This window comes from Euleptes europaea, chromosome 20 (genome assembly GCF_029931775.1).
Source record: "Euleptes europaea isolate rEulEur1 chromosome 20, rEulEur1.hap1, whole genome shotgun sequence".
Classification (NCBI taxonomy): Eukaryota; Metazoa; Chordata; class Lepidosauria; order Squamata; family Sphaerodactylidae; genus Euleptes; species Euleptes europaea.
The window spans coordinates 14102764-14130757 of NC_079331.1; the positions used below are offsets into that span (position 1 = coordinate 14102764).

A 27994-nucleotide genomic window follows, 5' to 3' on the forward strand; every position below is an offset into this window, starting at 1 on the left:
TTACTGAAGTTAAGCGGTGGCCAATAATTTTGTGGCTGGCTCCGCCTCCTATAACTGCCATTTTGTGGCAGCCATTTTGTGGCTGCCCCCACCATGCCATGTCAGAATTCCAAATGTGCCCACAGGCTCAGAAAGGTTGAGGGGCCCTGATCTAGGGGAACAGGTTATTTGCAGGTGTTATAGTGGAAGCTTTGCAGAACAACCAGGCTCCACCAGTCCTCCCTCCAAAGAAGGGAAATGGTTTTCCAGCATGCATCATATATCTTGAGATATTAGCATTTTCTCTCCATATTTTCCTTCATTTGCATGACAAATAAGAACTTTCTAGTCATCTGTACTCAAAATCGACGTCTATAAGAGACTGAATACAATTTTGAGCATTAAATGCCAACAGTACAGAATTCCACCAATAATTGCTGCCCCACCGCATGTATCACTGCTTCAAAGATGATCTTCCAAGCAGAGTTTAGAGCTTCTAAGCCATTTTAATGTTGGTGGTGTTTGTTTGTTTTTAAGTTTGTATTTGTAAACGTTTCTGAAGCCTGCATTTTTTGAAAACAGCGTTGCACTTTGCAGACTGTGAGTTTCTGTTCTTCTTTGGCTGAAATGTAAGGAAGGAACCATTTCCTGCCCCCCTTCTTTACATAAATTCACAAGTCAACGGGAGAAAAGCAGCTGGTACATCCTCACTTGCAGTGTAGACCTCTGAATTGTGGTTCCAGCGATTCTCTCTTGTCTGCAAGTACGTGGCATTAAAAAATACTTTAGCACCCAAGAATTCAGAAGTGGGATAATCCTGCTTGCTTTCCCCCCCCCCCAATATTTGAATTGTTACTACTGAACATTTCCTCCCCCTTCATCTCCATACAAACTCCTGCTTTAAGAAACATCCTTGGTATCCTGCCTGCCTTGAATGGCGTCTCTCAAAAGGTGGCGCATTTTATTCTAGTTTCAGCATGAAAACTAGGCACTGAAATTCTCTTCAGGTGTTATAATACAAACGAAAAACCAGAGCTGGTTGTTTGAATTGTACTCAAGACTTCGGCACAGTAATGGCCTAGGTGCCGCTTCGTCTGCGGCACCACAGACTTATCCAGAATGGAAGAGAACGGCAGGTGCAAGGTCGCTCTGTCAGCAGTGATCTCAGTTGAACCAAATGTTACTCATGTCATGTTAAGTGCGGTTGTTGGGGGAACATAAGAAAGGCCCTGCTGGATCAGACCAAGGCCCATCAAGTCCAGCAGTCTGTTCACACAGTGGCTAACCAGGTGCCTCTAGGAAGCCCACAAACAAGACAACGGCAGCAGCATTATCTTGCCTGTGTTCCGCAGCACTTAAGATAATTGGCATGCTCCTGTGATACTAGAGAGAATAGGTATACATCATGACTAGTATTCATTTTGACTAGTAGCCATGGATAACCCTCTCCTCCATGAACATGTCAATTCCCCTCTTAAAGCCTTAGAACATAAGAGCATAAGAAAATCCCTGCTGGATCAGACCAAGGCCCATCAAGTCTAGCAGTCTGTTCCCACAGGTGCCTCTAGAAAGCCCACAAACAAGATAACTGCAGCAGCATTATCCTGCCTGTGTTCCACAGCACCTCATATAATAGGCATGCTCTAAGAACATAAAAGCCATGCTGGATCATATCAAACCCATCAAGTCCAGCCGTCTGTTCATGTTGTGGCCAACCAGGTGCCTCTAGGAAGCCCATAAACAACGGTAGCAGCATCCTGCCTGTGTTTCACAACACCTAATAAAGAGAACACATGAAGCTGCCTTATACTGAATCAGACCCTTGGTCCATCAAAGTCAGTATTGTCTACTCAGACTGGTAATGGCTCCCAGGGTCTCAGGCTGAGGTCTTTCACATCACCTACTCGCCTAGTCCCTTTAACTGGCGATGCCAGGGATTGAACCTGGGACCTTCCACATGCCATACAAATGCTCTACAAACCGAGCCAAGGCCCTTCCTCACCTTTCAGGAATGATTCTTGGAGCTGGAGTAGGTAAATGGAGATGCAGCGAGTGGGGAAAACCCGAAAGACCTCATTGTGCTGATGCCACGCTCAGTCTTCTGAATCCTGAATACTACTAAGGGAGTGTTGTTGTTGTTGTTCCTCCTCACTTCCCCTTTTTTTTCTCATTCGTGTGTTAACTCTTTGTCCTTTGAAAGTGACCAGAGACACCTCATGACCCTTCTTTAGGAGGTGGATTCCGCTAGGATGTTACATCACCACTGTCGAAGGAACCCCGAGCTACAGGAAGAGTTGCAGATCCAGGCTGCAGTCGCCGCCGGGGATGTCCACACTGTGCGCAAGATGTTAGAGCAGGGCTACTCTCCGAACGGGCGAGATGCCAACGGCTGGACCTTGCTCCACTTCTCAGCCGCGAGAGGGAAAGAAAGATGCGTGCGCGTGTTCCTCGAGCATGGAGGTTGGTTGAAATCCTTCCTTCCTTCCTTCTTCCTTTTTTTAATAATAATTTTTATTATTTTTCACAATATATAAACACACAGTTCAACAATTAATAAAAATCATCAGAAAAGGTAAAAAACAATGAATTATTGTTGAAAATACAAATATATTTGAATAAAATATAAAGACTTCCCCTTCATCTCTGTCTACCTCATTATAAATTTGTATACTCTTGTATAAGGTTCTAATCCTAATATTGTCACATATATATAGATAAATTTTTGTATCAAAATCAAATCAAATAAATTCATGTTATCAAATCATATATGACTATTATCCATCTTAAAATCAATCTTAATATGATTATATATTTTAATATAAAAGCATCCCTAATAATAGTGAAAAATGGATTAGATCAATGAGTAACCCTTGAATTCTCCCATTTGAAGTTCATTTTCACAATAAGTTTTCCATGCCTCCCATTCTCCCATAAATTGCGTATTATCTTTTTGATTTATCAGTGCCGTATGTTTTGCCATTTCCAGCATTTTTTGTATCCAGTCTGTCTATTTCCATTTAGCTGCATAAATCAATCGTGCAGCAGTGGTGGCATAGATTAAGAATGATCTCTCCTTCCTTCCTTCCTTCCTTCCTTCCTTCCTTCCTTCCTTCCTTCCTTCCTTCCTTCCTTCCTTCCTTCCTTCCTTCCTTCCTTCCTTCCTTCCTTCCTTCCTTCCTTCCTTCCTTCCTTCCTTCCTTCCTTCCTTCCTTCCCTCCCTCCCTCCCTCCCTCCCTCCCTCCCTCCCTCCCTCCCTCCCTCCCTCCCTCCCTCCCTCCCTCCCCTGTTCTCAGACCGAGGTCTTGAACAATAAAACCATAAAACTTAAATAAGACCCATCTCTAAAAACACCTCCCCCTTCATCTCTTCTCTGCAGCCTCTGAGCAACAAAATAAGTATGCTGAGGGTCAGAATCCTCTAAGAGTTGCTCGAGAAGATGCGGACCATCTGTTAAAACATGGTATAATCCATTTTAGCCTAAGTTGGTATACATAAGGACAGTGCAAAAGGATATGTACCAAGGAGTCCACTGACTGAAGAGGGCAAGGTTGGTTGGCTTAAGGAAAAGAAACATACGGTTGCCTGGCAAAGCGTTTGCAGGCTCTGATCTCGTTCCACAGTGGGAGGCTTCAGTCCTGCCTTTGAGGCCTTATTTTTGAATTCTACTGTCGTACTTCCCCTTTTTAAAATTGGAGGTGTCTCCCCCCCCCCCATAAATGAAATTATTTTGTTTATTTATTTATTGGATTTCTGCCTCACCGTCTCCCAGCACAGGAAATGAGGTGCAACCCTAAAAACACTTGAGCTGGTGGGCAGAGGAATGGTTTTCAAAATCTGCCACGGGGTGGCAGCCTTCGCTTGTGTCTTTGAGTCATGTTTTCATTCGATAAAGAAAAGAGCATTTATTTTCCAAAAACCCTTACAGGGGGAATTGACCTGTAGAAGTCAGTTTGCTCTGGCCCCTTCTGTTTTAACCCATGAATGCATGTGGGGTAAAGTAGCTAAATAATTCTGCAGAGTTAGATATAAAACGAATCAGGGCATCATATTTCTGCCAGACTGTGACAACATTTTGTATTCCCCACTAAGTACCTATTGGTAGCAGGGAAAGTTACATCTGTCAGAGGCAAGTTATACTGGGTGGCAAAATCTTGATTTCACATAATAATAAGAAGAATTAGGGCTTTGTATTAAGTACTGTTCATGTAGTTAGTCACCTGCTGCTCTTTCGGTGTCCTTGCAAGAACGCCTTGATTTTGGGGCTTTTGCTGGTGACCTCACAGTGGGAAACATGTTGTAAACAGCCACACTGGTCCACACAAAAATCCAAAACTGGGAACCGAATCAGCGTCATACCTTTTATTAGGAACTACTGTCCTGTCTTTTTAAATTTTGTAAAGTCCCGCCTGGTGAAGAAGTCACAATGAGCTCGACAGCTCGCACAGGGTTTTGTGTCAGTTTGGTTTGTCCTAACGTAAGGTGTTACACAGATTTTGTCCCTGTTTTTGGATCTCGCCATGAAGCGGTGGAGCAGAATTTCCGTGTTTTGTCCTGTGGTTGTACTTAGAAGGAAAACAGAAGCATTGCAAACGGTGAGAACGAGAGGTAACGTTAAAGAGTGTAATCTCGCTCTGTTTTGGATTTATGCAGTGTCCGTGTACCCCCCTGTGCATGTACTCTTTAAATAGAAAACTCTTAACTGCCAGATGATGCTTGTTTTTGCTGTGGGACTGGTCATTTCAGTGGTGGCGGCAGCAGTGATGAATGACCGTTTGCACGGCCCCTAGATCACTGCCGGGGAATCGCTTTGCTCTGGAGAACACAAAGTTGCCCCGTCCCTACCTTAAAGTAAAACTTATAGTCAAATGAGCCTGCAGAGAGGAGAGTTTTAAGTTTAATCTTTGGGGTGCAATTAAAGCACGTTCTTCATACTGCCCAGTAAAATTCAGGCCCAGTACGATAAACATACTATCGTATTTTGAGGCGATCAAATTTTGGTCACATTATGAGAAGGCAAGAGTCATGCTAGGAAAAGACTAGTCATGCTAGGAAAAGTTGAGGGCAGCAGGAAAAGAGGAAGACCCAACAAGAGATGGATGGACTCAATAAAGGAAGGCACAGCCCTCAATTTGCAAGACTTGAGCAAGGCTGTCAAAGATAGGACATTTTGGAGGACACTGATTCATAGGGTCGCCATGAGTCGGAAGCAACTTGACGGCACTTAACAAACACACATGATAAGCAGGACATCCAGTGTGGCCAGAAGATGGCAGCACAGCTCCTGCAGAGCAAGGTGCGGGTGAGAGGCGAAGCAGATTTCCTCCCCGAATTCTTCTTCATGAATTCGGAGGGCAAATATTCTCTAGGTGGTCTCGCACGTTCAGATACTCTTCAGGCATTCTCTATGGAATAGTTGTATCTGACACCCAGAGGTGCCAGTTTTAATATTTGACACTGGATCGTCTTTTGGTATGTTTAAAAGTTGATGTGCGCCATCAAGTTATTGTTTGACTATTTATGGCTCATATAAGTAAAGGTAAAGGTCCCCTGTGCAAGCACCGAGTCATTCCTGACCCATGGGGTGACGTCACATCCCCACGTTTACTAGGCAGACTTTGTTTTACGGGGTGGTTTGCCAGTGCCTTCCCCAGTCATCTTCCCTTTATTCCCAGCAAGCTGGGTCCTCATTTCACCGACCTCAGAAGGATGGAAGGCTGAGTCAACCTTGAGCCGGCTACTGGAAACCGACTTCCGTCGGGATCGAACTCAGGTCGTGAGCAGAGCTTTGACTGCAGTACTGCCGCTTACCACTCTGCGCCACAGGGCTCCTTTGGCTCATATACAGTGGGTCTATTGCAGTGGTGTATATTCGTAAAATGTCGTCCACTGCAGAACATGGGTCTTTGCGGATGATTCTAGGGCAGGTTGTAGGGGAAGAAGATGTAGGGCCTTGTCGTATTTCAGCAATTTGCATATGTTCAGTTGTATAAAAACAGATGAATCCAATATAAAAGAGAAGGCCCATGATCTTAAAAAAGATTACAGAAGTGTCACTAACTAACGTACTGTCTGCTTCACAAGGGATCTGGTTAAAATGCCATTTGCGTGACTTACTGGAAACTGCTGAAATTAAAACAGGCTGGCTTCTCTTTTTCCTTCAGATGGTAACTTATGGGCTCTCTGGAATTGTTCGTTAAGAAGTGCAGGTTATTTTTTAAGAATGAAAACTCACCGGTTGGTCACTTCCTTACTTAGAGTCCGTTCTTCTTGTCAGTCTCATAACAGTATGGGCAGGTTGTATCCAAGTCTGCTGTGGTTATTTCTTGACTACACAGACTACGTGTTACATATCTCTAAAACGGTTTAATTTAAGCAGTAGGCCTAAAAATGTTAGTCTTCGCTGTGTCTTTGTTTTCCAGTGCTGGGGGGGGGGGGGCGCGATGTTAGGTCCAAAACCTACCAGCATGGTGTAGTGGTTGAGAGTGGCGGACTCCAATCTGGAGAACCGGGTTTGATTCCCCACTCCTCCACATGAGCTGCAGACTCTAATCTTGGCAATTGGGTTTAATTCCCCACTCCTCCACAAAAAGCCTGCTGGGAGACCCTGGCCCAGTCACAGTTCTCTCCGAATTCTCTCAGCCCCACCTACCTCACAAGGTGTCTATTGTGGGGAGGGGAAGGGAAGGCGATTGTAAGCCGGTTTGATTCTTCCTTAAGTGGTAGAGAAAGTTGGCATCACCTGGTGGAGTATGTCTATCGTTACATTTATTGATGAGGTGGCTGTGGATATTGCATTTAGAGATAGTTTGAAACTAGGGCTGCCAACCTCCAGGTACTAGCTGGAGATCTCCTGCTATTACAACTGATCTCCAGTCGAAAGAGATCAGTTCACCTGGAGAAAATGGCCGCTTTGGCAATTGGACTCTATGGCATTGAAGTCCCTCCCCAAACCCCACCCTCCTCAGGCTCCGCTCCAAAAACCTCCTGCCAGTGGCGAAGAGGGACCTGGCAACCCTACCTTGGGCTACTCACAGTTCTCTCCAAACTCTCTCAGCCCCACCTACCTCATAAGGAGTCTGTTGTTGGGAGGGGAAGGGAAGGTGATTGTAAGCCACTTTGAGACTCCTTAAAGATAGAGAAAATCAGGGTATAAAAACCAACTCTTTTTTCCCTCCTTCTACCTGCTTAGACCAGAAATTAACTGCATTTTGAGCTGAGAACTTTGCTGTAGCAACCTTAATAGCCTACACTAGCCTGATCTTGTCAGAGCTTGGAAGCTAAGCTGGGTTGGTACTTCGATGTGAGACCAGCAAGGAAGACCTGGGTTGCCGTGCAGGAGAAGGCGATGCCAAACCACCTCCGCTTGTCTCTTGCCTTGAAAACTCCATGAGTTGGAGGAGACTGAAATTGCCCCCTCTTCCGTCAGCAGAGCTGTCCTTGCAATTTTTGTCCCCTTCCTATTCCTCCCCTCCCCTCCAGCAATCCTTGGCATTCGCTCCCCCAGGGTCAGAAAGGACTGCTTGGCGAAGAAGAATTCAGGAGCTCCTTCCATTGACAACTCCTCCGGATCCAGCCCTGTAATCTTGCTGGCGTTGCCAAAGGGTTGTATCTTGCTTTTATAAGGAGATAAGACCGGTATTTAGGATTGAAGAAGAGTTGGTTTTCATATGCCGACTTTCTCTACCACTTAAAGAAGAATCAAACCGGCTTACAATCACCTTCCCTTCCCCTCCCCACAACAGACACCCTGTGAGGTAGGTGGGGATGAGAGAGTGTGACTAGCGCAAGGTCACCCAGCTGGCTTTATGTGTAGGAGCGGGGAAACAAATCCAGTTCACATTAGCCTCCGCCACTCATGTGGTGGAGCAGGGAATCAAGCCTGGTCCTCCGGATCAGAGTCCACTGCTCCAAACCACCGCTCTTAGCCACTACACCACGCTGGCTCTCCTGGATTGGATGCCAGGCAGCTGGTCAGTTGTGTATGAGCAAGGGCCAGAGAAACCATGATGGCAGGGAAGCATCTGTGTGTGTGTCTGACTGTTTTGCAAGAGCATTAAATCTTCTCCATCTGGCTCTTTTTTTTTTTTTTTACTCTAAGGAATATGATATCTATGCTGTTATTACAACATAATTTCCCCCCTGAAATCTCCCCCACAAACACACACTTACACACGCATCCTGTTGCCTTGACCTGGATAGCCCCAGGCTAGCCCGATCTCATCAGATCTCAGAAGCTGAGCAGGGTGGGCCCTGGTTAGTATTTGGCTGGGAGACCACCAAGGAAGTCCAGGGTCTCCAAGCAGAGGCAGGCAATGGCAAAACCACCTCTGTTTGTTTCTTGCCTTGAAAACCCTACAGGGTTGCCATAAGTGAGCTGTAATTTTATGTCACTTTCCATGACCACCACCCCGCTGTAATTAGGTGTTTACATTCTTGGGTTATATTAGAATTCTGTGAAACGATAAACCCAGAATGGATTGTTTTCGCATTACAGAAATTAGTTTATCTAAGTGATCTGAGATAACATATAGCGGAGGAACTTTATCTCCTGCGGCCTCACATCCCGTCCCCCAAACAACCCCATGTCGCCAAACCGCATGACATCCTCAACATGGGCCGGCAGATGTTGCCACACATGCTTCTCTTTAAGACGAAGAAGCAGCACGAGGGAAAACGAAGCAGTGCAAAGAGGCATGGGATTTTAGAGCCTGAAGGAGCAGATAGGAATACCTGAGCGGTTAGATTTAAATTTCACATTGGAGGCTAGGAAATTTGACCGTGAGAGAATTTTTTTTTTTAATCCCTTTAATTTGGCTCTCAACCAAAATATAGTCATCAGGGGGAAATTAACTTTGAAGAATATCCAGCTACTACTGTTCAAAAGCAGTATTGGATAGATTTATTTGTCACATACCGAAATCTGGGCTTGGTCAATCCAGTTCCAATTTGATCTGTCACGTGTAGATTGGCTTTCTGCTCTGCTTTTCGCTTTTGCACATAATGTTGATTCATTCAACACTTCTATTCATTTCCCAACAGTTAATTATGATGCACTGAACGAGAACATCTTGAGAACAGCGGCGGTGTAAAACCTTTCCAGTTAACTTTATAGTTCTTCCTAATCTGTATTTCGTAGCAAAGCAACGGTTTATTGAGTTTGTGCCTTACGAGAGATCTTCTCGACGTCTTTGTTACTTTATGCAGGTTGAGTATCCCTTACCCGGAATGCTTAGGACCAGATGTGTTCTGTATTTCGGGTCATTCTGTATTTTGGAATATTTACATATACACAATGAGATATCTCGGGGAATGGGACCCAAGTTTCAACACAAAATTCATGTATGTTTTATGTACACTTTATACACATAGCCTGAATGTATTTTTAAACAATATTTTAAATATTTTTGTGGGCATTGAACCATCAGACAGCAGCTTGGCGTGCTGCTGAGGGCCTGTGAGTAGGGTTGCCAGCGGGAGGTTTTGGGGGGCGGAGCCTGAGGAGGGCGGGGTTTGGGGAGGGGAGGGACTTCAATGCCATAGAGTCCAATTGCCAAAGCGGCCATTTTCTCCAGGGAAACTGATCTCTGTCAGCTGGAGGTCAGTCATAATAGCAAGAGATCTCCAGCTAGTACCTGGAGGTTGGCAACCCTGCCTGTGAGTAATGCCTGCATGTCATCTCAAAATGCCTGTATTTCGGATTTTTCCATATTTTGGATGTCCACATAAGGGATACTCAAGCTGTATTGTTAGTCTGCTTGAAAGGGGGGGATGCTATAATTTGTGGCAAAATGCCTGTATTTCGGATCTTTCCGTATTTTGAATGTCAAGGGATACTCAGACTGTATTGTTAGTCTGCTTGAAAGGGGAGGATGCTATAATTTGTGGCAAAATGCCTGTATTTCGGATATTTCCATATTTTGAATGTCCAGATAAGGGATACTCAAGCTGTATTGTTAGTCTGCTTGAAAGGGGGGGATGCTATAATTTTAAATCCTTTTCTGGTCATCATTTAACATAAGTTTCGTGGTCTGAAACGCCGCATGCCTCCGAAGCTTTGGTTCCTTTTCAATTCAGCAGCCGCCGTCTTTACCCCACTAAACCATGTCTTAAGCTCCCTTAGGCTTCAAGTCAGTTTTGAGATAGGGAGACACTGCCGTGAAATGAGAAAACAGAAAATTCTAGAAGTAGCACTCAGTTTCTCATGTGCGTTGCCACGGTTTAGGTCGAGTCTGACCTGGGAAGTTCAGCAGGCGAAAGCAAAGGACTCAGTGTTCCCCAGTCTTCCCAGTTCTTTTGTAATGTTTTAAGTGAATAAAAATCAGTGCTCTAAGGCACTGGATTAATTCTGGGTCCCATGAAGTGACCCATAAGTAAACCAACAGAAGAAAGTTGAGTAAGATCATTTTATAAGCCACCTTCAGCAGCTCTAATAATGTTTGGAGAAAAGCTAGATTCAAGTCTGGTTAACATCTTGGAGGCCAACAAGATGTTCAGGGTATAAGCTTGTGAGAATCAGAGCTTCCCTTCATTGTATCGGACGAAGGGAGATTTGACTCTCGAAAGCTGATACCCCGAAAATCTTCCCCTTTTCCGAGCGACTTTGTGATTGTGGATCAGGGAGTTTGGTCACTGTTTGGCATTTTTTTGTAGATTGTAAAAAGCATGATCTCGCCAGAGACAAACAATATCACGATATACATTCAGAGGTAAAGACCTGCCCTAAAGCAAGATATAGTTGCAAAGTTATTGGCTGATAACTGATCCAAATGTAACCCTCGTCGTGGCAAAAATTTTATCAATGGTTTTTAATGATACCTCCTTTTAACTGTACTGTATAGATATTATATTTTTGTATGTTCGGTTATTTATGTATTATGGAATGTATTGAATTTGTTTTGCTCGTGACCTGTTGGTCCACGAGCATAAAGAATGGAATAAAGGTTTTACCCCGAAAATCTTTTTGGTCTCTGAGGTGCTACCGGGCTCGAATCGAGCTCGTCTACTGCACACCAACACGGCTACCCCCCTGAAAGGGTTTGGGAAAAGTTATCCTGTTTTGCCTTTGTCTTACTGACGACGAGCTCTTTCCGTTTTTTCCCCCCCTAAACGTTAGCCGATCCCACCGTGAAAGACTTAATCGGAGGCTTCACCGCCCTGCATTACGCAGCCATGCACGGCCGGGCCCGGATCGCGCGCCTGATGCTGGAGTCGGACTACCGCGTCGATATTATCAACGCCAAGAGCAACGACGGCTGGACACCCCTGCACGTGGCGGCGCACTACGGGAGAGACTCGTTTGTCCGGCTCCTGCTGGAGTTCAAGGCGGAGGTTGACCCCCTCAGCGACAAAGGCACGACGCCGCTGCAGCTGGCCATCATCCGCGAAAGGTCCAGCTGCGTCAAGATCCTCCTCGATCACAACGCCAACATCGACATCCAGAACGGCTTCCTGTTACGCTATGCCGTGATCAAAAGCAATCACTCTTACTGCCGGATGTTCCTGCAGAGAGGGGCCGATACGAACTTGGGGCGCTTAGAGGACGGGCAGACACCGCTGCACTTGTCTGCTCTTCGGGATGACGTACTGTGCGCACAGATGTTGTACAATTACGGAGCAGATACTAACACAAGGAACTATGAAGGACAGACTCCTCTGGCGGTTTCGATAAGTATTTCTGGAAGCAGCCGACCTTGTTTGGATTTCCTACAGGAAGTTACAAGTATGTATGCTGAAACATCTACTATATGCATTTAAATACACTTAAGTCAAAAATCCTCCAAGGTGATCTTTGGGTACAAGTAGAATAATTTAAGGTATTATTTAAGGTAGTTATACTCTGCTTTTTCCCCCCAATGGGAATGCGTAGTAGCTAACAACATAATTCTCCCCTTCTCCAATTTTATCCTTTCAAAAACAACCCTGTGAGGTAGGTTAGACCGATTTTATCCCTACTATATACATTTAAATACCCATAAGTCAAAAATCCTCCAAGGTGATCTGTGGGTATGGGTAGAATAATGGGTATTTATTATTTAAGGTAGTTATACTTGTTTTTCCCCCCAATGGGAATGCATAGTAGCTAACAACATAATTCTCCCCTCCTCCAATTTTATTCTTGCAAAAACAACCCTGTGAGGTAGGTTAGACTGAGAGTGCGTGACTGGCCCAAGGTCACCCAGTAATATTCCATGGCAGAGTGGGGATTTGAACCCAGTTCTCTCATCCTGAAATACTTTATTGGCACTCCTGAGAGATTGTAAGATACATTTCCTGGTCGGTCCTCTCAAACCGTTTCCTTTAAAAATACACATGTGTAGTTTCAGTACCTTTACAAAATTTGTATGGATTGATTCAGTTACCTGTTTTTTCCCCCCAGTTACCTTTTTGTTTGCATTTCTGACTTTATTCCTTCCTTAATTTCTCCTATTCTCTGTAGTTCTTCTAAAGCCATTATTTGCCTCTTGGCTTGTTTGTAAAACCATGGTATGCAGCTAAACAAAGACACCTGCTGTTTTTATTTATATTCTCAGTTTTTTGGGGGGTGCCCTTCTTTCTGTGAATTGCTTCTCCACCCCATCTCCCCTGCACTTCGTTACGGTTTTTCTCAGCACACAATGAATAACCTATTTGTGTGAGGCATTACCTTCTGCCTGATCGCTGGATGTTTCTGTGCAGTTTTTTAATCCTGCTTGGTTCTCCCCTCTACCCACTTACTCCCATCCTTTGCATATTTAGCTCACTTATTTTTTTAAAAAAAAAAGTTCCACAGCAGATTTTCTCATTTCTAAGACAGGCATGTGTTCAGATGGGTGGAAGCGAAGGTTGCAGTCCCAATCCTACTTAATTTAGGGTCTGTGGAGCTCACTTATGAAAGTGTGTGTCATTACGCAACACTGCAGTTTAGTAGTCTGTTTTTCAAGAGAGAGTAAATCACGATTTATATATCGTATAGCACTCTTCCTTTCCTTCCTTGGTCGCACTCATGTTTTCTGCATTCACGTCTTCTGTTTCTCACTGCTTGTTGCAGGTGGGTTACCCAAAACGTCTTTTGGTTTTGTCCTCATGTTTATTTCCTTTTCCCCCATGTCCTTGTTAATTTCAATGCAGCTTCTTTATCTTTTGTTCAGGAATGAGAAACAATGCACTCCCGGTGTTCTCATTGTTTTGTCGCCCCCCCCCCTTCCCCGGTTTCAGAATATTTACGGAATGTCTTCTCTTTTTTCTTTTTTTTAAAAAATTAAAATTTATTGGATAATAGCAATAACAATAAACAATAACAGCAACTAAAAGAAGCAGAAAAAAAGAAAGACAATCTTCATGATTTAAAATACAGTATATATACATGATAAGATAACAACAGGATTCCTATGTCACAGCTTATTTCTTAAATCTGGTACCTAACCTAACTATAGACCAACTTTGTATGGGATTACATATGATAACTGCTGCTAGAACGACCTTTGCCAGACATTGGAAGCAAAAATCGATTCCAAAGATGGAGGAATGGCTGGTTAAAGCTAAAGAAATTTATGTTTTAATTAAGCTAACAGCGTATCAGAAAAATAGAGATACAATAAGTTTAGACGAGTTATGGGGGTTACCGCATTTGTATTCCCAGCAATGTATTAAGAGTTTGAAAACGTTTTAAAAAATACTGTTCGCACTTTGTTTGGCCCCTTTAGCTGTGAAGACGTCTTCCAACCATTTATAAGCCGTGGTATCCAAAAACCCTTTTAAAGCGATGTTTTTTATAACATTTTCAAATTCTTAATACATTGCTGGGAATACAAAGTGCGGTAACCCCCATGGTCACAAACTGTAAATAAAATAAAGAATTTTATAAATAAGGGCGAGAAAGGGGAATGCATTGTGCTCAGTCAGGACGGAACGATGAATATGAAGACAAAGAAATACGGAATGTCTTTTCAACAAGACTTTATTTGTTGAGGTTTGCGTTAGCTCAGAAGCAAGCTTGCTCAGCTCACGTTCCAGTCAGTCTCTCCCCCCCCCCCGCCCCCACTCAGACTGTGGTTTGCTTTGCTCATACGGAGCTGAGCCAATCGCTGTCATTCACCAGCCTCCTACTCCTTGCATCTATGCGCCGCACTTAACTTCTGGGACGTTCCCATCACTGTGTTTGTTTATTTGTTGTTCCCAAGATGTAGCACAGTGACGCTGCAGTTTCAAATGTGTTACGTCGTGATGTTTGCCATTGAGTAGGACAAGTCCCACACTGGCCACCAAGATCAGGTTAATCCATGCCATCGTATTCCCTATTACTATGTATGGGTGTGAAAGCTGGACAATGAAGAAAGCTGATAGGAAGAAAGTCGATTCTTTTGAAATGTGGCGTTGGAGGAGTGTTACGGATACCCTGGACCGCCAAAAAAACAAATCAGTGGGTTATAGATCAAACCAAGCCTGAACTGACCCTAAAAGCTAAAGTGACTAAACTGAGTTTGTCATACTTCACACATTATGAGAAGATATGAGTCACTGGAAAAGACAATAATGCTAGGAAAAGTGGAAGGCGGTAGGAAAAGAGGAAGACCCAACAAGAGATGGATTGACTCTGTAAAGGAAGCCATGGCCCTCAGACTGCAAGATCTGAGCAAGGTTCTGTTAAGGATAGGACACTTTGGAGGACATTCATAGGGTCGCCATGAGTCGGAAATGACTTGATGGCACTTAGCACAACACACAGGACAAGCAGGGGACATGTGAGAGCCACAGGGGGTGGGATCGCCTCCTTTTTGTACCCCGGTCAGTCACGGGCCAGTCCTCTCACTTGCCCTGCAACCGCCAACATCTGCCTGGATAGCGCTTTTGGGGGGGAATGCAAAAGAATACAGGCACACTTCGTTTTATTGCACTTTGCTTTGCTCCACTTTGCAGATATTGCGTTTAGGTTTGTGGCAGTCCTGTGTTGAGCAAGTCTTATCAGCACCATATTTCCAACAGCATGCGCTCACTTCATGTCTCTGTGTCACATTTTTAGCAATAAAGTATTTTTTAATTAAGTTATGTACATTTTTAAAGACATAATGCTATTGCCCACTTAATATATAGTGTAAGCATAACTTTTATATGCTCCGGGAAACCAATACATTTGCGTGACTCGCTTTATTGCGATATTTGCTGTATTGAGGTGGTCTGGAACTGAACCCACAATATCTCCGAGGTATGCCCATACCTCTTATCTGAACCTGGGTTTTTCTATCTGCGTAGGGCTCAGATTCAGATTAGATACATTACTGTTCTTTTAGCTGTGCAGTTTAAGACCACAAAGGCAGTTTTCCATCAGATCAGTCTTGGGCAAAAATGTAATGTAGGATGTACTACCAGTGATCATTCATAAATCGAACATAAGTGTATGGAGCCATTCCTAACTATTTGACTTGCTTGTGAAAAGCCAAGGTGCTAACTACTACCTGTACTCTTTTTGTAAACGGAGTGGCTCATGGTAGCCCTTCCTTGAGCAAAACTCTTTTATTACTTTCATTGTGGAAGGCAGTCCCACACACAGGTTACTCAGAATCCTACTCGGGACTATTCAGCGAGGCTTACTCCCTGGAAAGTGTTCTAGGGATTGCACTGTTCTGTACAAACCACGCAATGTAAGTCTGATAGGAAGACGACCTCCACAACCATCTGTAGTCACGCCCTGCAACTCTGCGTTTGAGCGTTGTGTGAAAGCTGGTGCCCCGTCTTGAGTTCCGTGGGTGGTGGCGGTGATGGTAACTGTTTCTTGAAGCTAGATCTGAAGTTAGGAAATAATTACTAACAGACCAGCTGTTACCAGCATACATAGCCTTTTAAGCAGAAGCCCAAAGTCCCTGCCCTGAAGAGCTGACGATGATTTTGTAGGTATTTTCAGAAGAGATTTTTTTTCGTTGGAGTCGCTCATGCCAGTTTTATAGCTGGACATTTAGCCATTAGCTCAAGGACCATAAATGGAGAGGAGCAACACATTGGGGACGACTAGACGATTGAGCCACTGCCTCACAGAGCGAGATGCATCTGTTGCAGTGCCCATCTCTGTTAAACAACCGAATGAGTTTCCTGGATTTGAAAACCATTAAAGATAAAAACAGTTGGGGTTCTCCTTTCCATACACAGAAACTGTTATGTATGGAAAGGAGATCTAAATTTTCTAGCCTAAGATTTGGAAGTGTGTGTGTTTTAAAAGACAAAACACAAGCCGTAGCTACAGCTTCAACTGCTGCACGGTTTGAAACCCTTTGAAACGGAGAACTTCATGAAACGTAATTCTGCAGTTAATTGCTAGCTTTTACCTATGACTCGTAGGGAAACTGTATCCTCGGCATCTTTCACACGGGTGGGAAAAATATTCCTAAAACTTCATGTGAAATTAAAGCCTTTACTTTAGTCATTCCGTGCTGTGAACCCCACAGTGTATTTCATCTGCTTCGTTTGGTTTTTGGTTGATTGCATCCTTCACTTACCCCGTAACTTTATTAATCTAATGTTGAGGGGTTTTCCCCCCATAGAATCTACCATAGACTCTTCATACAGTATCTATCTTCCCTTCTTAGTTAACTGATCCTCCAAGGCCAGTCTTAACATTATTATTGGGGGGGGGGACCCTTTTATGTATGCTGGAGATGGATCAGACGCCTTCAGATAAGTGACATACCCACTCCTCTTGAGCAAGAAATGTAGAAGGCTAAGTTTTCAAAGTGTTGTGCCGTATCTTAGGTGAGTGACTGTCGCTCAAAGCCGCCTCCCTTTGCTATCGTATTGCCAGCGCATTTTCAAAGCATGCATGTTTGTCTCGGAAGCATAACTGGGCTTTTTGTTCAAGGAGTTTCTTTGATATTGCCGTAATGTTTTGTGTGTTTAGCCTCTAACAATCCCTTATTCAGACCCCAAAAGTGCCCTGTTTTGTATAGCGAGGAGGTAAAATTTGGCTGCCTTTTGGACATAGCAGTACAGTATGAAAGTGAAATACCAAAGACTACTGCTCTTTAATATTTATATGCAGGCTGAATTTATTGCAAATCTGTTAAGGAGGTTTATTAATGACAATTTTCATAAATATGTTTCTTACATATTGAGACACTGGCATTTTTATTATGTATTTTTTGGTGGGCGGGGCTAAATCCCAGCAAAATAGCTGGAACTGAATGGATCTTGTCCATATTGCACTTGGACCCGGTGAACAGTGTATAACAGTGACAGGGTCATTCCAGTCAAAGTCATTCCAGGCAAAGTCAACATTTGGCCGGAGGGGTTCATCATAATCATGGATTTTGCTGAAGTTCTGCTAGTTGTTACAGCCAAAATAGAGCAAAAAAAAAATTACTGTGGTTGATCACCACACCCATCGAAGCTCTCTTCAGAGTCACATTTCATTTAAAATGTGTTGCTACAGAATGAGAAATACTCTACCTTCTTAACGGCTCATTGTTTAAGCTCCAAATCTTTCAGAGCATGGAGTGCAATGGGCCGGAGTCAGCAGCTATGTAATAGGATTTGGTGATTGAAGAGGACATTTTTGCATTTTCAGGAATTTCTGCACCCGTCATATCCTGTAATCAAGTATTTCCAGTAACGCAGCTTAGTAGCTCTGAGTTAATTCAGAACATTTAATTGCAATATTTGCATAAAAAACATGATGCTTCAGGATGCTGAATGTCTGTTGCGGGAATCCTGAGTCCAGGAAAGTTTCCCTGAGCTCCAGGTACCCCTGAGTTCGTGGGCGGGATGGAGTGAGTGGCTGGCTGTCCAGAACAGATCTGCAGAGAGAAAGAGAGCATCTGCTTGGCATGCAGAAGATCCCAGGTTCAATCCCCGGCATCTCCAGTTAAAGGGACCAGGCAAGTAGGTGATGTGAAAGACCTCTGCATGAGACCCTGGAGAGCTGCTGCCGGTCTGAGTAGACAATACTGACTGATGGACCAAGGGTCTGATTCAGTAGAAGGCAGGTTCATGTATGTGTTCAATTGAACAATCAAAAACCTTTTATTATACCATATATCACACATTAAAAAGAAATGTGCATAGCAGTTACAACCCTAGAAAACCCAATACTTCATAGCATAAGATTAATAAGGAATATATTCTGTCTGCATACCAAGCACAAGCAACGCACTTGCAACTTTGGTATGCAGCCCACAGTAAAGAGCTCACAAGGTTTATATACCTTTTTGAGTCCGTAGGAGAAAGAGCAGGTGCCAGTTAGGTATGTGATTAGTGAGACGTCTTCCAGACCCTCAGGAGAAAGAAAGTATGGGGGATAGTGGACAGGGAGAAGCTATTCTCCCTCTCTCGTAATACTAGAACACAAGATCATCTGTTGAAGCTGGAGGACACAACACATAGTTAAATTGTGGAACTCCCTGTCCCAGGAATGTGCCAATTTGGAAGGCTTTAAGAGGGAAGTGGACATGTTCATGGTGGATAGGGGTAACCATGGCTATTAGTCAAAATGAATACTAGTCATGGTGCATTATCTATTCTCTTTAGTATCAGAGGAGCATGCCTGTTATATTAGGTGCTGTGGAACACCGGCAGGACAATGCTGCTTCAGTCGTCCTGTTTGTGGGTTTCCTAGAGTCACCTGGTTGGCCACTGTGTGAACAGACTGCTGGACTTGATGGGCCTTGGTCTGATCCAACATGGCTTTTCTTATGTTCTTTTGATACGTACATCATACAGGAATTATGGTTATAGTCAGTTCCCTATTTCAAAGAACACTGGGCCCTTCAGGTCACCATCAAGGATAATCTCTTCTACCAGTGTCTCATGGACGTTTAGACTGTAAAGATAGTACAACTAGACTGTGAAATGTCTGCCCTAATCTTAACCAAAGGGCACAGCATTCTTGTATCTCACAGCAGTATGTTTGCAAAGGATTATGGGAAGGGGAACCAAAGATGAAAATCCGAAGGGAGACCAAAAGGCCTGATCTCAATACAGTAAAATACCCCAACAATGTCTAAACCCCACCACCACTTTTGCCCCCCTTCTCTATCAGCTGATGTATAATGTTCAAAATGCACTTTGTGGTAGTTTACAGTATGTTCATCCTGTCCGTGCAGAAGAGCAGACATTGAATCATTCACTCATTTTCCCTTTAGTTGCAGTTTATATTGCTTGCTTTATAATACCATATTGCTGAGTTTTCTGTCTGCTCGCATTATTTTCACCTTTTATTTCTCTTGGCTGGTAATAATAAGAGAGTTACCGTACACGCTCCATAGTTAAATTTATTCTTTCTGCTCTTAAAATTAGGAATTTGTATGTGCTACCTAAACCCAGGGATTGAACCTTTTTATTATTTGTGGGGGGGGGGGGTTAGTATTCAATAATTTGGGACTTGGTTTTTTATTTGCCCAAGTGCTTTGGTACACAGGCACTTGAATTTCTGAACCGGAAAAGTATGTTTATCAGCTCTAGGAAGAATGTTTCTTTTTCAGACCAGATTTTAAAACTGTTTCATATATGTTGACAGGGGGTATAATTTGTAGAGTGCCAAATACAAGTTTCAGGATGATATTGCTTTTTAAAAACGTGTACAAATTCCTGTATTCTTTTTAGATAAGCTATATCAATGTAGCGGGGGCCATTCAGATCAGTTGGCTTTCCCGCAGATGTTCTCAATGAATTCATTTTCATATTCACTTAAAGTCATGAGTACATTTTCATATGAGTACACCAATCACGATACAATCTTCCCTTTCCTTTAATTGCATTTGACTCAAAGTCATAGCCAAGAGCAGCCACAAAATCGTGAAATACAATCACGATACAGCAAAACTAATCTTTTGAAAATATGTTTACTGTAGCCCACCTTTCTCACTGAGACTCGAGGCAGATTACAAGGGTATAAAGCAATGAAACAGCGTAATAGCATGAGATATCTAACAAACGGTACCAAAAGTCTGGGATTACAGAAATTAGAAACAGTGCGAAAAATTATCAGGCATCATACGTCAAACAGTGAAGAGAATGGAATTACAGAATTAGAGCACAATGCAGTAACAGCTGCATGATATGTACAATAAACAGATAATACATACCATACACAGTGGATAGACTATAGTTCTGTTCTTTAGTTGTAATGCTATGTGACATTTCAGGTTCCTTGGCAGAGCAATGTTTTCTCGGGGGCCAGTACCCAATTTTTTATATTTAATTTGGAGTTGCACTTACTCTAGAAGAAGCCAGAAGTATTTTTACTTTACAATATTTATTTAACAGCAGTCTTGGGTTATTGTACTGACTATATATTTGTGTTGTGATTATTATTTTTTAAGTTTCTTTTCCCTTGAGCCTAGAAAGCGAACTCCAATATAGCATGTTGCTTTCCTAAAACTATCGGTTGATTTCTTTAGTGCCTAATGAGATCTAGGCATTATACAAAAATAAAAGCGATTCCGGCCCACCGGCTCACCTTTTAAAAGGCAAGAAATATGAGAGGAAGAGAAAGAGGAGTTTTATTGTTCAGACATTTGGAAGGATTATTGCGCCGAGTGGGTTCTGAAAGCCACAAAGCACTGTTTTCTTCTTCACGAGAAATGTTGATTCTTCACGGGCCAATCTAAAAAAAAATTTAAATGATGGAAAATTGTCTTTCCAATCTACATTACAGCAACAAAAGTCAAGAGAAATGAACTATCCCCTTGTTGTGAGACTCTAGCTATCAGGCCATGATTTGCATTTAAAATGGGATGGGGGTGTTAAATGCTAGTTTTGTCCCATTTGAGGTAACTCGCCCCGGGGAGAGAGATTTTTCTTGTATAGATCTCTGTTGTGTCACTAGCCACAAGAATGCAAAATGGCCATAGGAAGCATATCTTTCCCCAATGAGTTAGGCGATTACCCTTGACTGCGTTCGCGCCATGGTCGCTTTTGCGTAACTAAAACGGCTTCGCCGAACCCTTACATCAAGAAGAAGCGGTGTGGAGAAAATGCCAGGCTACAAAGTACATAATTGCTCTGGGTTCGGTACATTGCACATTCCCATCTGTCAGTTGCAAATCAGTTTACCTTTTGGTAGTGACGGCTTCTTCTGGTATTTACCACAGTCGGACCCCCCAAATCTTGTACCCCTGGTTTAGTCTGCAGGTCTCTTAACACGGCTTGGAGGGGTTCTGTGGTGGGATTGTAATTAATTTGTAGGTGTATTTGTGCCCCACGTAAAGCTTTGAATGATCTAAGATTGCCGTCAAGTTCTTTTTATATTTTAACTGCTGTGCATTATATTTTAACGTCTTGCGTTATTTTACGGATATTTCAGATGATGGCTAGAACATGTGCCTTCTTGCTGTGCAGTGAAAACATAACTGAATTTTTTTTAACGTTATGTTTAAAGATTGCACATTCTTAGCAATCAGCTTGTGTTTTCTGGAAGATGGCCAGGTTTGGTTAACTAGGCATGAGAAATTAGCGATTAGATAGGATCCTCTAACCAGCAGCTTTGTAAATGTGTGTCTTATTAAGTTCCTGGGGTTCCTATTACTACTGTTCATACCCGCAAACAGGAAAATGCTGGACAGTGGAAAGCTGACTGTCGTTCAGGATATTTCAAACATGATTGCTCTGAGCGTATTCATTTCAAAGCAAAATGCAGGAGCTAGCTTTGAAGGGCTGTAGGGATTGCTGTTGCAATTCTTTCGTATTGAACCTGCCGGGGAGGGGTTCTCAAAAGGGCTTCAACTTAATGGTAAACTACACCGTCAATTTCCGTGTTCTGGAATACCCAAAATCTGTTATTCTTGATGAAAGAGTATACAAGTTGAAGGCTGACCCACACAAATCCGTACCTGTTTAAGTCAGCGTAACGTGGGAATTGGCTGCTCGGCTGTTTACTTTGGACCCAGTAGACTCAGAGAAAGCAGGCCCTCCCGCTGATTTCAAGAAAAATAAACATCCACCCTTTAGTGCACACCGCCGCCTTCTTCAAGTGATTGGGAAATCAGTGGGTTTAATCCAGCCCGTTTTCTGCCAGTGGAAAAGGGAGGAACCCCTTTTGACAGGGTTGCCAGGGTCCCTCTTGGCCACTGGCGGGAGGTTTTTGGGGTGGAGCCTGAGGAGGGCGGGGTTTGGGGAGGGGAGGGACTTCAATGCTGTAGAGTCCAGTTGCCAGAGCGGCCATTTTCTCCAGGGGAACTGATCTCCATCGGCCAGAGATCAGTTGTAAAAGCAGGAGATCTCCTGCTAGTACCTGGAGGCTTGGAAATCAGTACAGGAAACAGGGTACAAAATAGCAAATTTCTTATTGGTGACTAGAACAAGCCAATAACAACTTACAATTGTGCAAACAACAATACACTGAATGAACTAACCTACTAAATATATACATATATACAAAGCATGTATGATGCAGTCTCTATGCAAAGTACAAGATGGGTGTTCTTCTGGATAGTCAAAAAGTGCAGATTGTGTAAAATACCCAATAAATGGTATAAATCCACAAAAATGAAATGGGGGACGGCCGTTTCACAGTCTTTTCTTCAGCCCCATATTCAATCAGTTCAATTGTAAATCAATTACATAATAAAATCTTCATATTATTCAATGTAGCATTGCATCAAGGTAGTTCATCTGTTCCTCCAAGGATACTCTTAAGTGTGACAGTGTCACACTACCTTGATGCAATGCTACATTGAATAATATGAAGATTTTATTATGCAATTGATTTACAATTGAACTGATTGAATATGGGGCTGAAGAAAAGACTGTGAAACGGCTGTCCCCCATTTCATTTTTGTGGATTTATACCATTTATTGGGTATTTTACACGATCTGCACTTTTTGACTATCCAGAAGAACACCCATCTTGTACTTTGCATAGAGACTGCATCATACTTGCTTTGTATATATGTATATATTTAGTAGGTTAGTTCATTCAGTGTTTTGTTGTTTGCACAATTGTAAGTTGTTATTGGCTTGTTCTAGTCACCAATAAGAAATTTGCTATTTTGTACCCTGTTTCCTGTACTGATTTCCAAACCTGTGTGGTATAAGTACAGTGGTACCTTTTTGTTTGATTTACTCGTACCTGGAGGCTGGCAACCCTACCTTTTGACCACCAGAAAGCCAATTCTGTAGATTATGGAGAAAAGCCGTAAGGGGTGGAGATGTAGTAAGGGAGGGGGAGTAAGTTGGGCTTATGTGAAGAAGCCAGCTGGGTCCTGTGCAGACACTTGCAGCCTCTACTCTAGTGTGCAAATGAGAGGCAGATTGTGCTCCTGTCACTAGTGATAGTGCGTGAGGATCAATTCCTGTATGGAAATAATGATCATGCAGGGAATTCAACTTCCTTGAAAAGTACCACAGTGGAGTGTTACAAATAGTAAAGAAGAAATTAGGGCTGCTTATGCTATGTTTCTGACTATCTGCCAATAAAGGTCAATTGACTGATTGGTTGAAAATAGGGTAGGATTGATAGGTAGTCATCAATTTTCAGCCACCATATCCTCTCAGTGTGAGAGCCAGCATGGTGTAGAGGTGAACAACGGGGGTTTGGAGTAGTGGACTCTGATCTGGAGAACCGGGTTTGATTCCCCGCTCCTCCACATGAGCTGTGGAGGCTAATCAGGTGAACTGGGTTGGTTTCCCCACTCCTACACATGAAGCCAGCTGGGTGACCCTGGGCTAGTCACAGCTCTCTCAATCCCACCTACCTCACAGGGTGTCTGTTGTGGGGAGGGGAAGGGAAGGTGATTGTAAGCCGTTTTGATTCTCCCTTAAGAGGCAGAGAAAGTTGGCATATAAAAACCAACTCTTCTTCTTCTGATATGAAGGGGGATGAATTAACAGGGAGAACACATCTTTTTTTAAAATGCACACAAGATCATTTTAATTCTGTTCTTACCCCCCTCCTTTGGATTTCTTCAGTTTCCCAGACTTTGAGTCTTCAGAGTTCCATCATTTGTAAAGTAAAAAATGTTGTGGCCTATTCTACTGACTCATGCTCAGCAATAACTCCTACATTTTTATTTCATATTAGGCTTTCGCTTTGTGTGTGTGTGTGTGCATGCATGTGGTTAATTTCTTCGATTGGATTTTCTGAACTTATGCCAAGTTTTGGAGCAGGGCAGGAAAGAGTTAATAAAATTGGTTTGGCTGCCGTTTTATTTCTGGGGCCAAGGTACTGACTTTGGAAACCTTTCGGTTCAGCTAATCTCTTTTTAATCCGAACCTGAAGATCTTTCCAAATTGAGCAAAGAATCCACACTTACTATGTCTTAATGATCATCGGGCAAAGCTTGATTCATGTTCTCTCTCTCTCTCTCTTTTTTGCCCCTTGTCTCACTATTGCCAAATTACTAATAATGTTTCACGTTTTGCCAAATGGAAGTTCACTATGTTGGTCTATAACCCTTCTCTCCTTTCCTTCCCTTTTTTTTTTTCATTCAGAGGCAATCAAGAATGAGTAAGTGCTCTAGACACCGAAGTGGCAACTGGTGCTTAACACCGCATATGCCCATTGTTAACACATTCCCAGGAAATGCTCTTCAGCTTATCAGGGGGAAATGTCAAGACTGTTGATAATCAACTCCTCAGGAAAGTCTTAAGTATGGATTGACACTCTCTCCCCCCATCCCCAGCCTCTGGAGTTCCTTTCTTTGCAGAACGTTCAACAAGTCTTGTTGAATCCCAAAAACATATTCTGAGACTGTAACACACACACAGCGTGTGCTGTTGTTCACTAGTTTGTATTCAGAAAGTGGATATATTTTTTGAACATCCAGAATTTTCAACATTCATGTGAATACAAACTTGACGCAAATTCTTTCCTTTATTCCAGTGGTTCCCAAACTTTTCGAGCCACCACCCCCTTGGTTCCACAAACTCAACCCCAGTGCCCCCTACCCTATCCGATAAAAAGCATTATTCAAAATAGGGGTTTGCATGACTCACTAAAGAAGATAATAACAATGACATTTCAAAACAATAACAATTAATTGCACATCTATTCAAAATCAGATGAAAACTTTTTAGTTGAAATTTCTTCAACAAAACTGATCAACTTGATCCACTGGTACCAGCTCTTCAAAGTCTGGAAAAAAATCCTGATAGTTTCCACCAAATTTGCCAGCATGGTGCCATAGCTTGATCTATTGTAAATTAATGAACAACACAGTTGAAGGGGCCCACCGCTAGTTCCCCCCTGCTGCCCCCTTGCCTCTTAGTGCGCCCCTAGGTAATGCCACCGCCCCCCAGGGGGTGGTACTGTCCACTTTGGGAACCACTGCTTTATCCCTTAGAAGTTCCTTGATCCATTGATCGTGAGCAGTGTAATTTTAAATCTAATGTTTGAGTGATATAAGGACTGAAATAAATCTTGCCACTGACCATTTAGCCTTGGGATCTGGCCCCTAATTCTGTACATCCTCTGCAGTGAATGTATGGTAACATTGAGACTAGACCAGCGGTTCCCAAACTGTGCCCTATGGGTAGGGGCCATAGCTCAGTGGTAAAGCATCTGCTTGGCATGCAGAAGGCCCCAGGTTCAATCCCCGGCATCTCCAGTTAAAGGAACCAGGCAAGTAGATGATGAGAAAGACCTCTGCCTGAAACCCTGAAGAGCTGCTGCCGGTCTGAGTAGACAATACTGACAGTATAAGGCAGCCTCATGTGTTTATGTGAGCACTTGGTACTCCACGAAACGTCTCCTAGTGCTCCGTGAAGAGGTTGGAAAGAAAAAAACTACTGTCATTCGGTTTAGTATGTAGGTGCAAGGTTAAAATTAGTGCTCTGTGACGAATTGGGCTATCTAAGGGTGTCAGAACTACATTATAATGGATTAGCTCAGGGTGTTGCTTCTAAAATGGATAGTATTGTAGTACAGTATATTGTATGTATCACCTAACCTTTTATTGCAGGCCAAGGTCGTCTATCTTTGTGACCCGCTCTTTGGTATTGTGCGTCAAACTACACAGTTTTGTCGCCTTAGACAGATTTTTTTCCCCTTGTGTTATTTTCCAAGTCTTCAGTCCTAGCCTCACTGCATTGATTTGTCTATTAGAAATTTTTGCTGTTTGATTGAATTGGTTTCTGTAAAGTTGTATAGCTTACCTTGAGTCTCAGTGAAGGAAGGGGGGCTATAAATGAAGTTAATAATAATATCGGAGGAGATACAACGGGTGTACACTAGCGTTATCCTGTAATCTTAACAGCACCTCCCAATAACAGATGTATTCTGTGGCCCTTCTGCTTTTAAAACCATTAATTGAGATATTAATCTTTTGTTTCCTCTTTTCTTTTTTTTAGGGCAGCCCAGGAACTTGCAAGATCTATGCCGAATTAAGATCCGCCAATGTATAGGCCTTCAAAATCTCAAACTTCTTGATGAACTACCGATTGCCAAGGTCATGAAAGACTACTTAAAACACAAATTTGATGATATCTGACTCCTTGCAAAAAAAAAAAAAACTGGACGCTAAGCAAGATTAGTTTATATTCCAGATACTTTTCAAAGGCTGGTTGCCTTGCACAACGTATATCCTATGCAATTTCTGATTTTTTGTTTTTTCCGAGAAGTCAGAAGGCGGGTATACAATTCCGGGGGGGAGGGGTGTTTATACCAAATGCTAGGAGGTCTTAATTTTTTTTTTTTAATTTCTCGGTCCAAGTTTACAAGATCCAAGGTTTCTATACAGTCTTAGAAGTGTAGGGCATGTGTTGTTTCTTTAAAGCATCGCTTTTGAAAGTCTTTTAATTGGCCAATTTTGAAAGAAGAAAAAGAACACCTCGTCCAAAAGAAACTATCTCCTCACCTAACCGTGCTCCCCCCCTCCCACGTAGCATGTGTTATACTGTGTGTTGGCTGAGCGAGCGCTAAAGGAAGAGAGGATAGGAAACTTAAGGGGAGGGATCCCATCAGCACCGCTGGTACCCAAGCACCATTTAAAAGGCGGTTCTGCGGGAAGTCTGCCCTGAGCCCTCGGAAACAAAGAAGCTGTAAAACAGCATCGGCAGGTGAATTTGGTCCTCTGGCTGTCCTCCCGTACAGATCACCTCTGTGAGCATCTGCCTTTTGTCCCATAAAGGAATCCGGCTGTTTTGATTGGATTCCTCATGCCCGTATGTAGCCTTCTTAAGAATCGTGACCCCAGGCTGTGTTAAATCCTCAACACCTTAAGGACAGCAGCTCTTTGGGGAAGCACTGCCACCTTCAACCTTCTTTCTTTTTTTTAGTGCAAGTTGGCGCTCTAATGTAACTATTGCCATTCGAACGACGTCTGTGTGTCTCACCGTTCTGTTTCGATGCCTGTACACGGGCTGCTGTTTGCGATTAAGTTTTACACTGCTCAGATGCCTCTGTGGTCTCTCTAACTTTTTTCTCTTTTTTCTCTATATATAAAAACGTTAAGGGAAAACAAATTTAATTTCAAAGCACACGCATCCTGTTTTTCATATACAGCCTCACGTGCAATCGTTTTTAAATTAAATATTTTTGCCATCATGCATTTTTTTTTACACATTCCTATCTTGGCCTCAACATAATGTTCAGTTGCTCTTGCAATTGCTGCTTTGTTATTTTAAGGTCATTTACTTTTTTTTTTAATGTCCCCGCTCTCCTAAATTTCAAACTCATCTAATTTCGACCATGGTGTTTAATTTTCAAGCTGTTTTTTGTGTGTGTGTGTGTGTTCAAGAACCTAATTTGTTCTGCTCTCAGCTTAGCAATTCATGTTTACCTTGTCAAAGGGGCTCCATACTGGTGCTCTTCTCTCGCGTTTTCTGCTACTTCTCTGTTGAGCAGATCTTTCAGCTCATCAGAACTCTTCTCTCTTCCCCACCCCCTGTAAGAACCACATGAGAGTGTCTCGCAGCTCAAAATACTGCGAATTGCACACTTTTCCTGCAGGCTGGTATGTATGAAATCGAACTCTTCACAGTTCACTTTCATAAGTATTTGAGGCGCAAGGTGGCCGGCCGTGACCACAAAAGCAATAACATCCGCATCAGCTTCTTTTTGTCCCTCCGAGGGTTCCCTGTGCGATTTCACCCTTAACCGATCTTCCCCGCTAGCAAG

The 27994-nt window shown here is 42.9% G+C and overlaps 1 protein-coding gene across 1 annotated transcript in view; it reads left to right on the forward strand.

Annotated features, from left to right (window-relative positions):
- ASB7 (ankyrin repeat and SOCS box containing 7) overlaps window positions 1-26513 on the forward strand; it is a 38549-nt gene extending 12036 nt beyond the window's left edge. The window contains exons 4-6 of the mRNA XM_056866118.1: window positions 2180-2439; window positions 11093-11698; window positions 26227-26513. Of these exons, the coding sequence (XP_056722096.1) occupies window positions 2229-2439; window positions 11093-11698; window positions 26227-26366 (957 nt within the window). The 5' untranslated portion in view covers window positions 2180-2228 and the 3' untranslated portion in view covers window positions 26367-26513. The remainder of the gene's footprint in view (window positions 1-2179; window positions 2440-11092; window positions 11699-26226) is intronic.
- Window positions 26514-27994: the final 1481 nt, after the last annotated feature.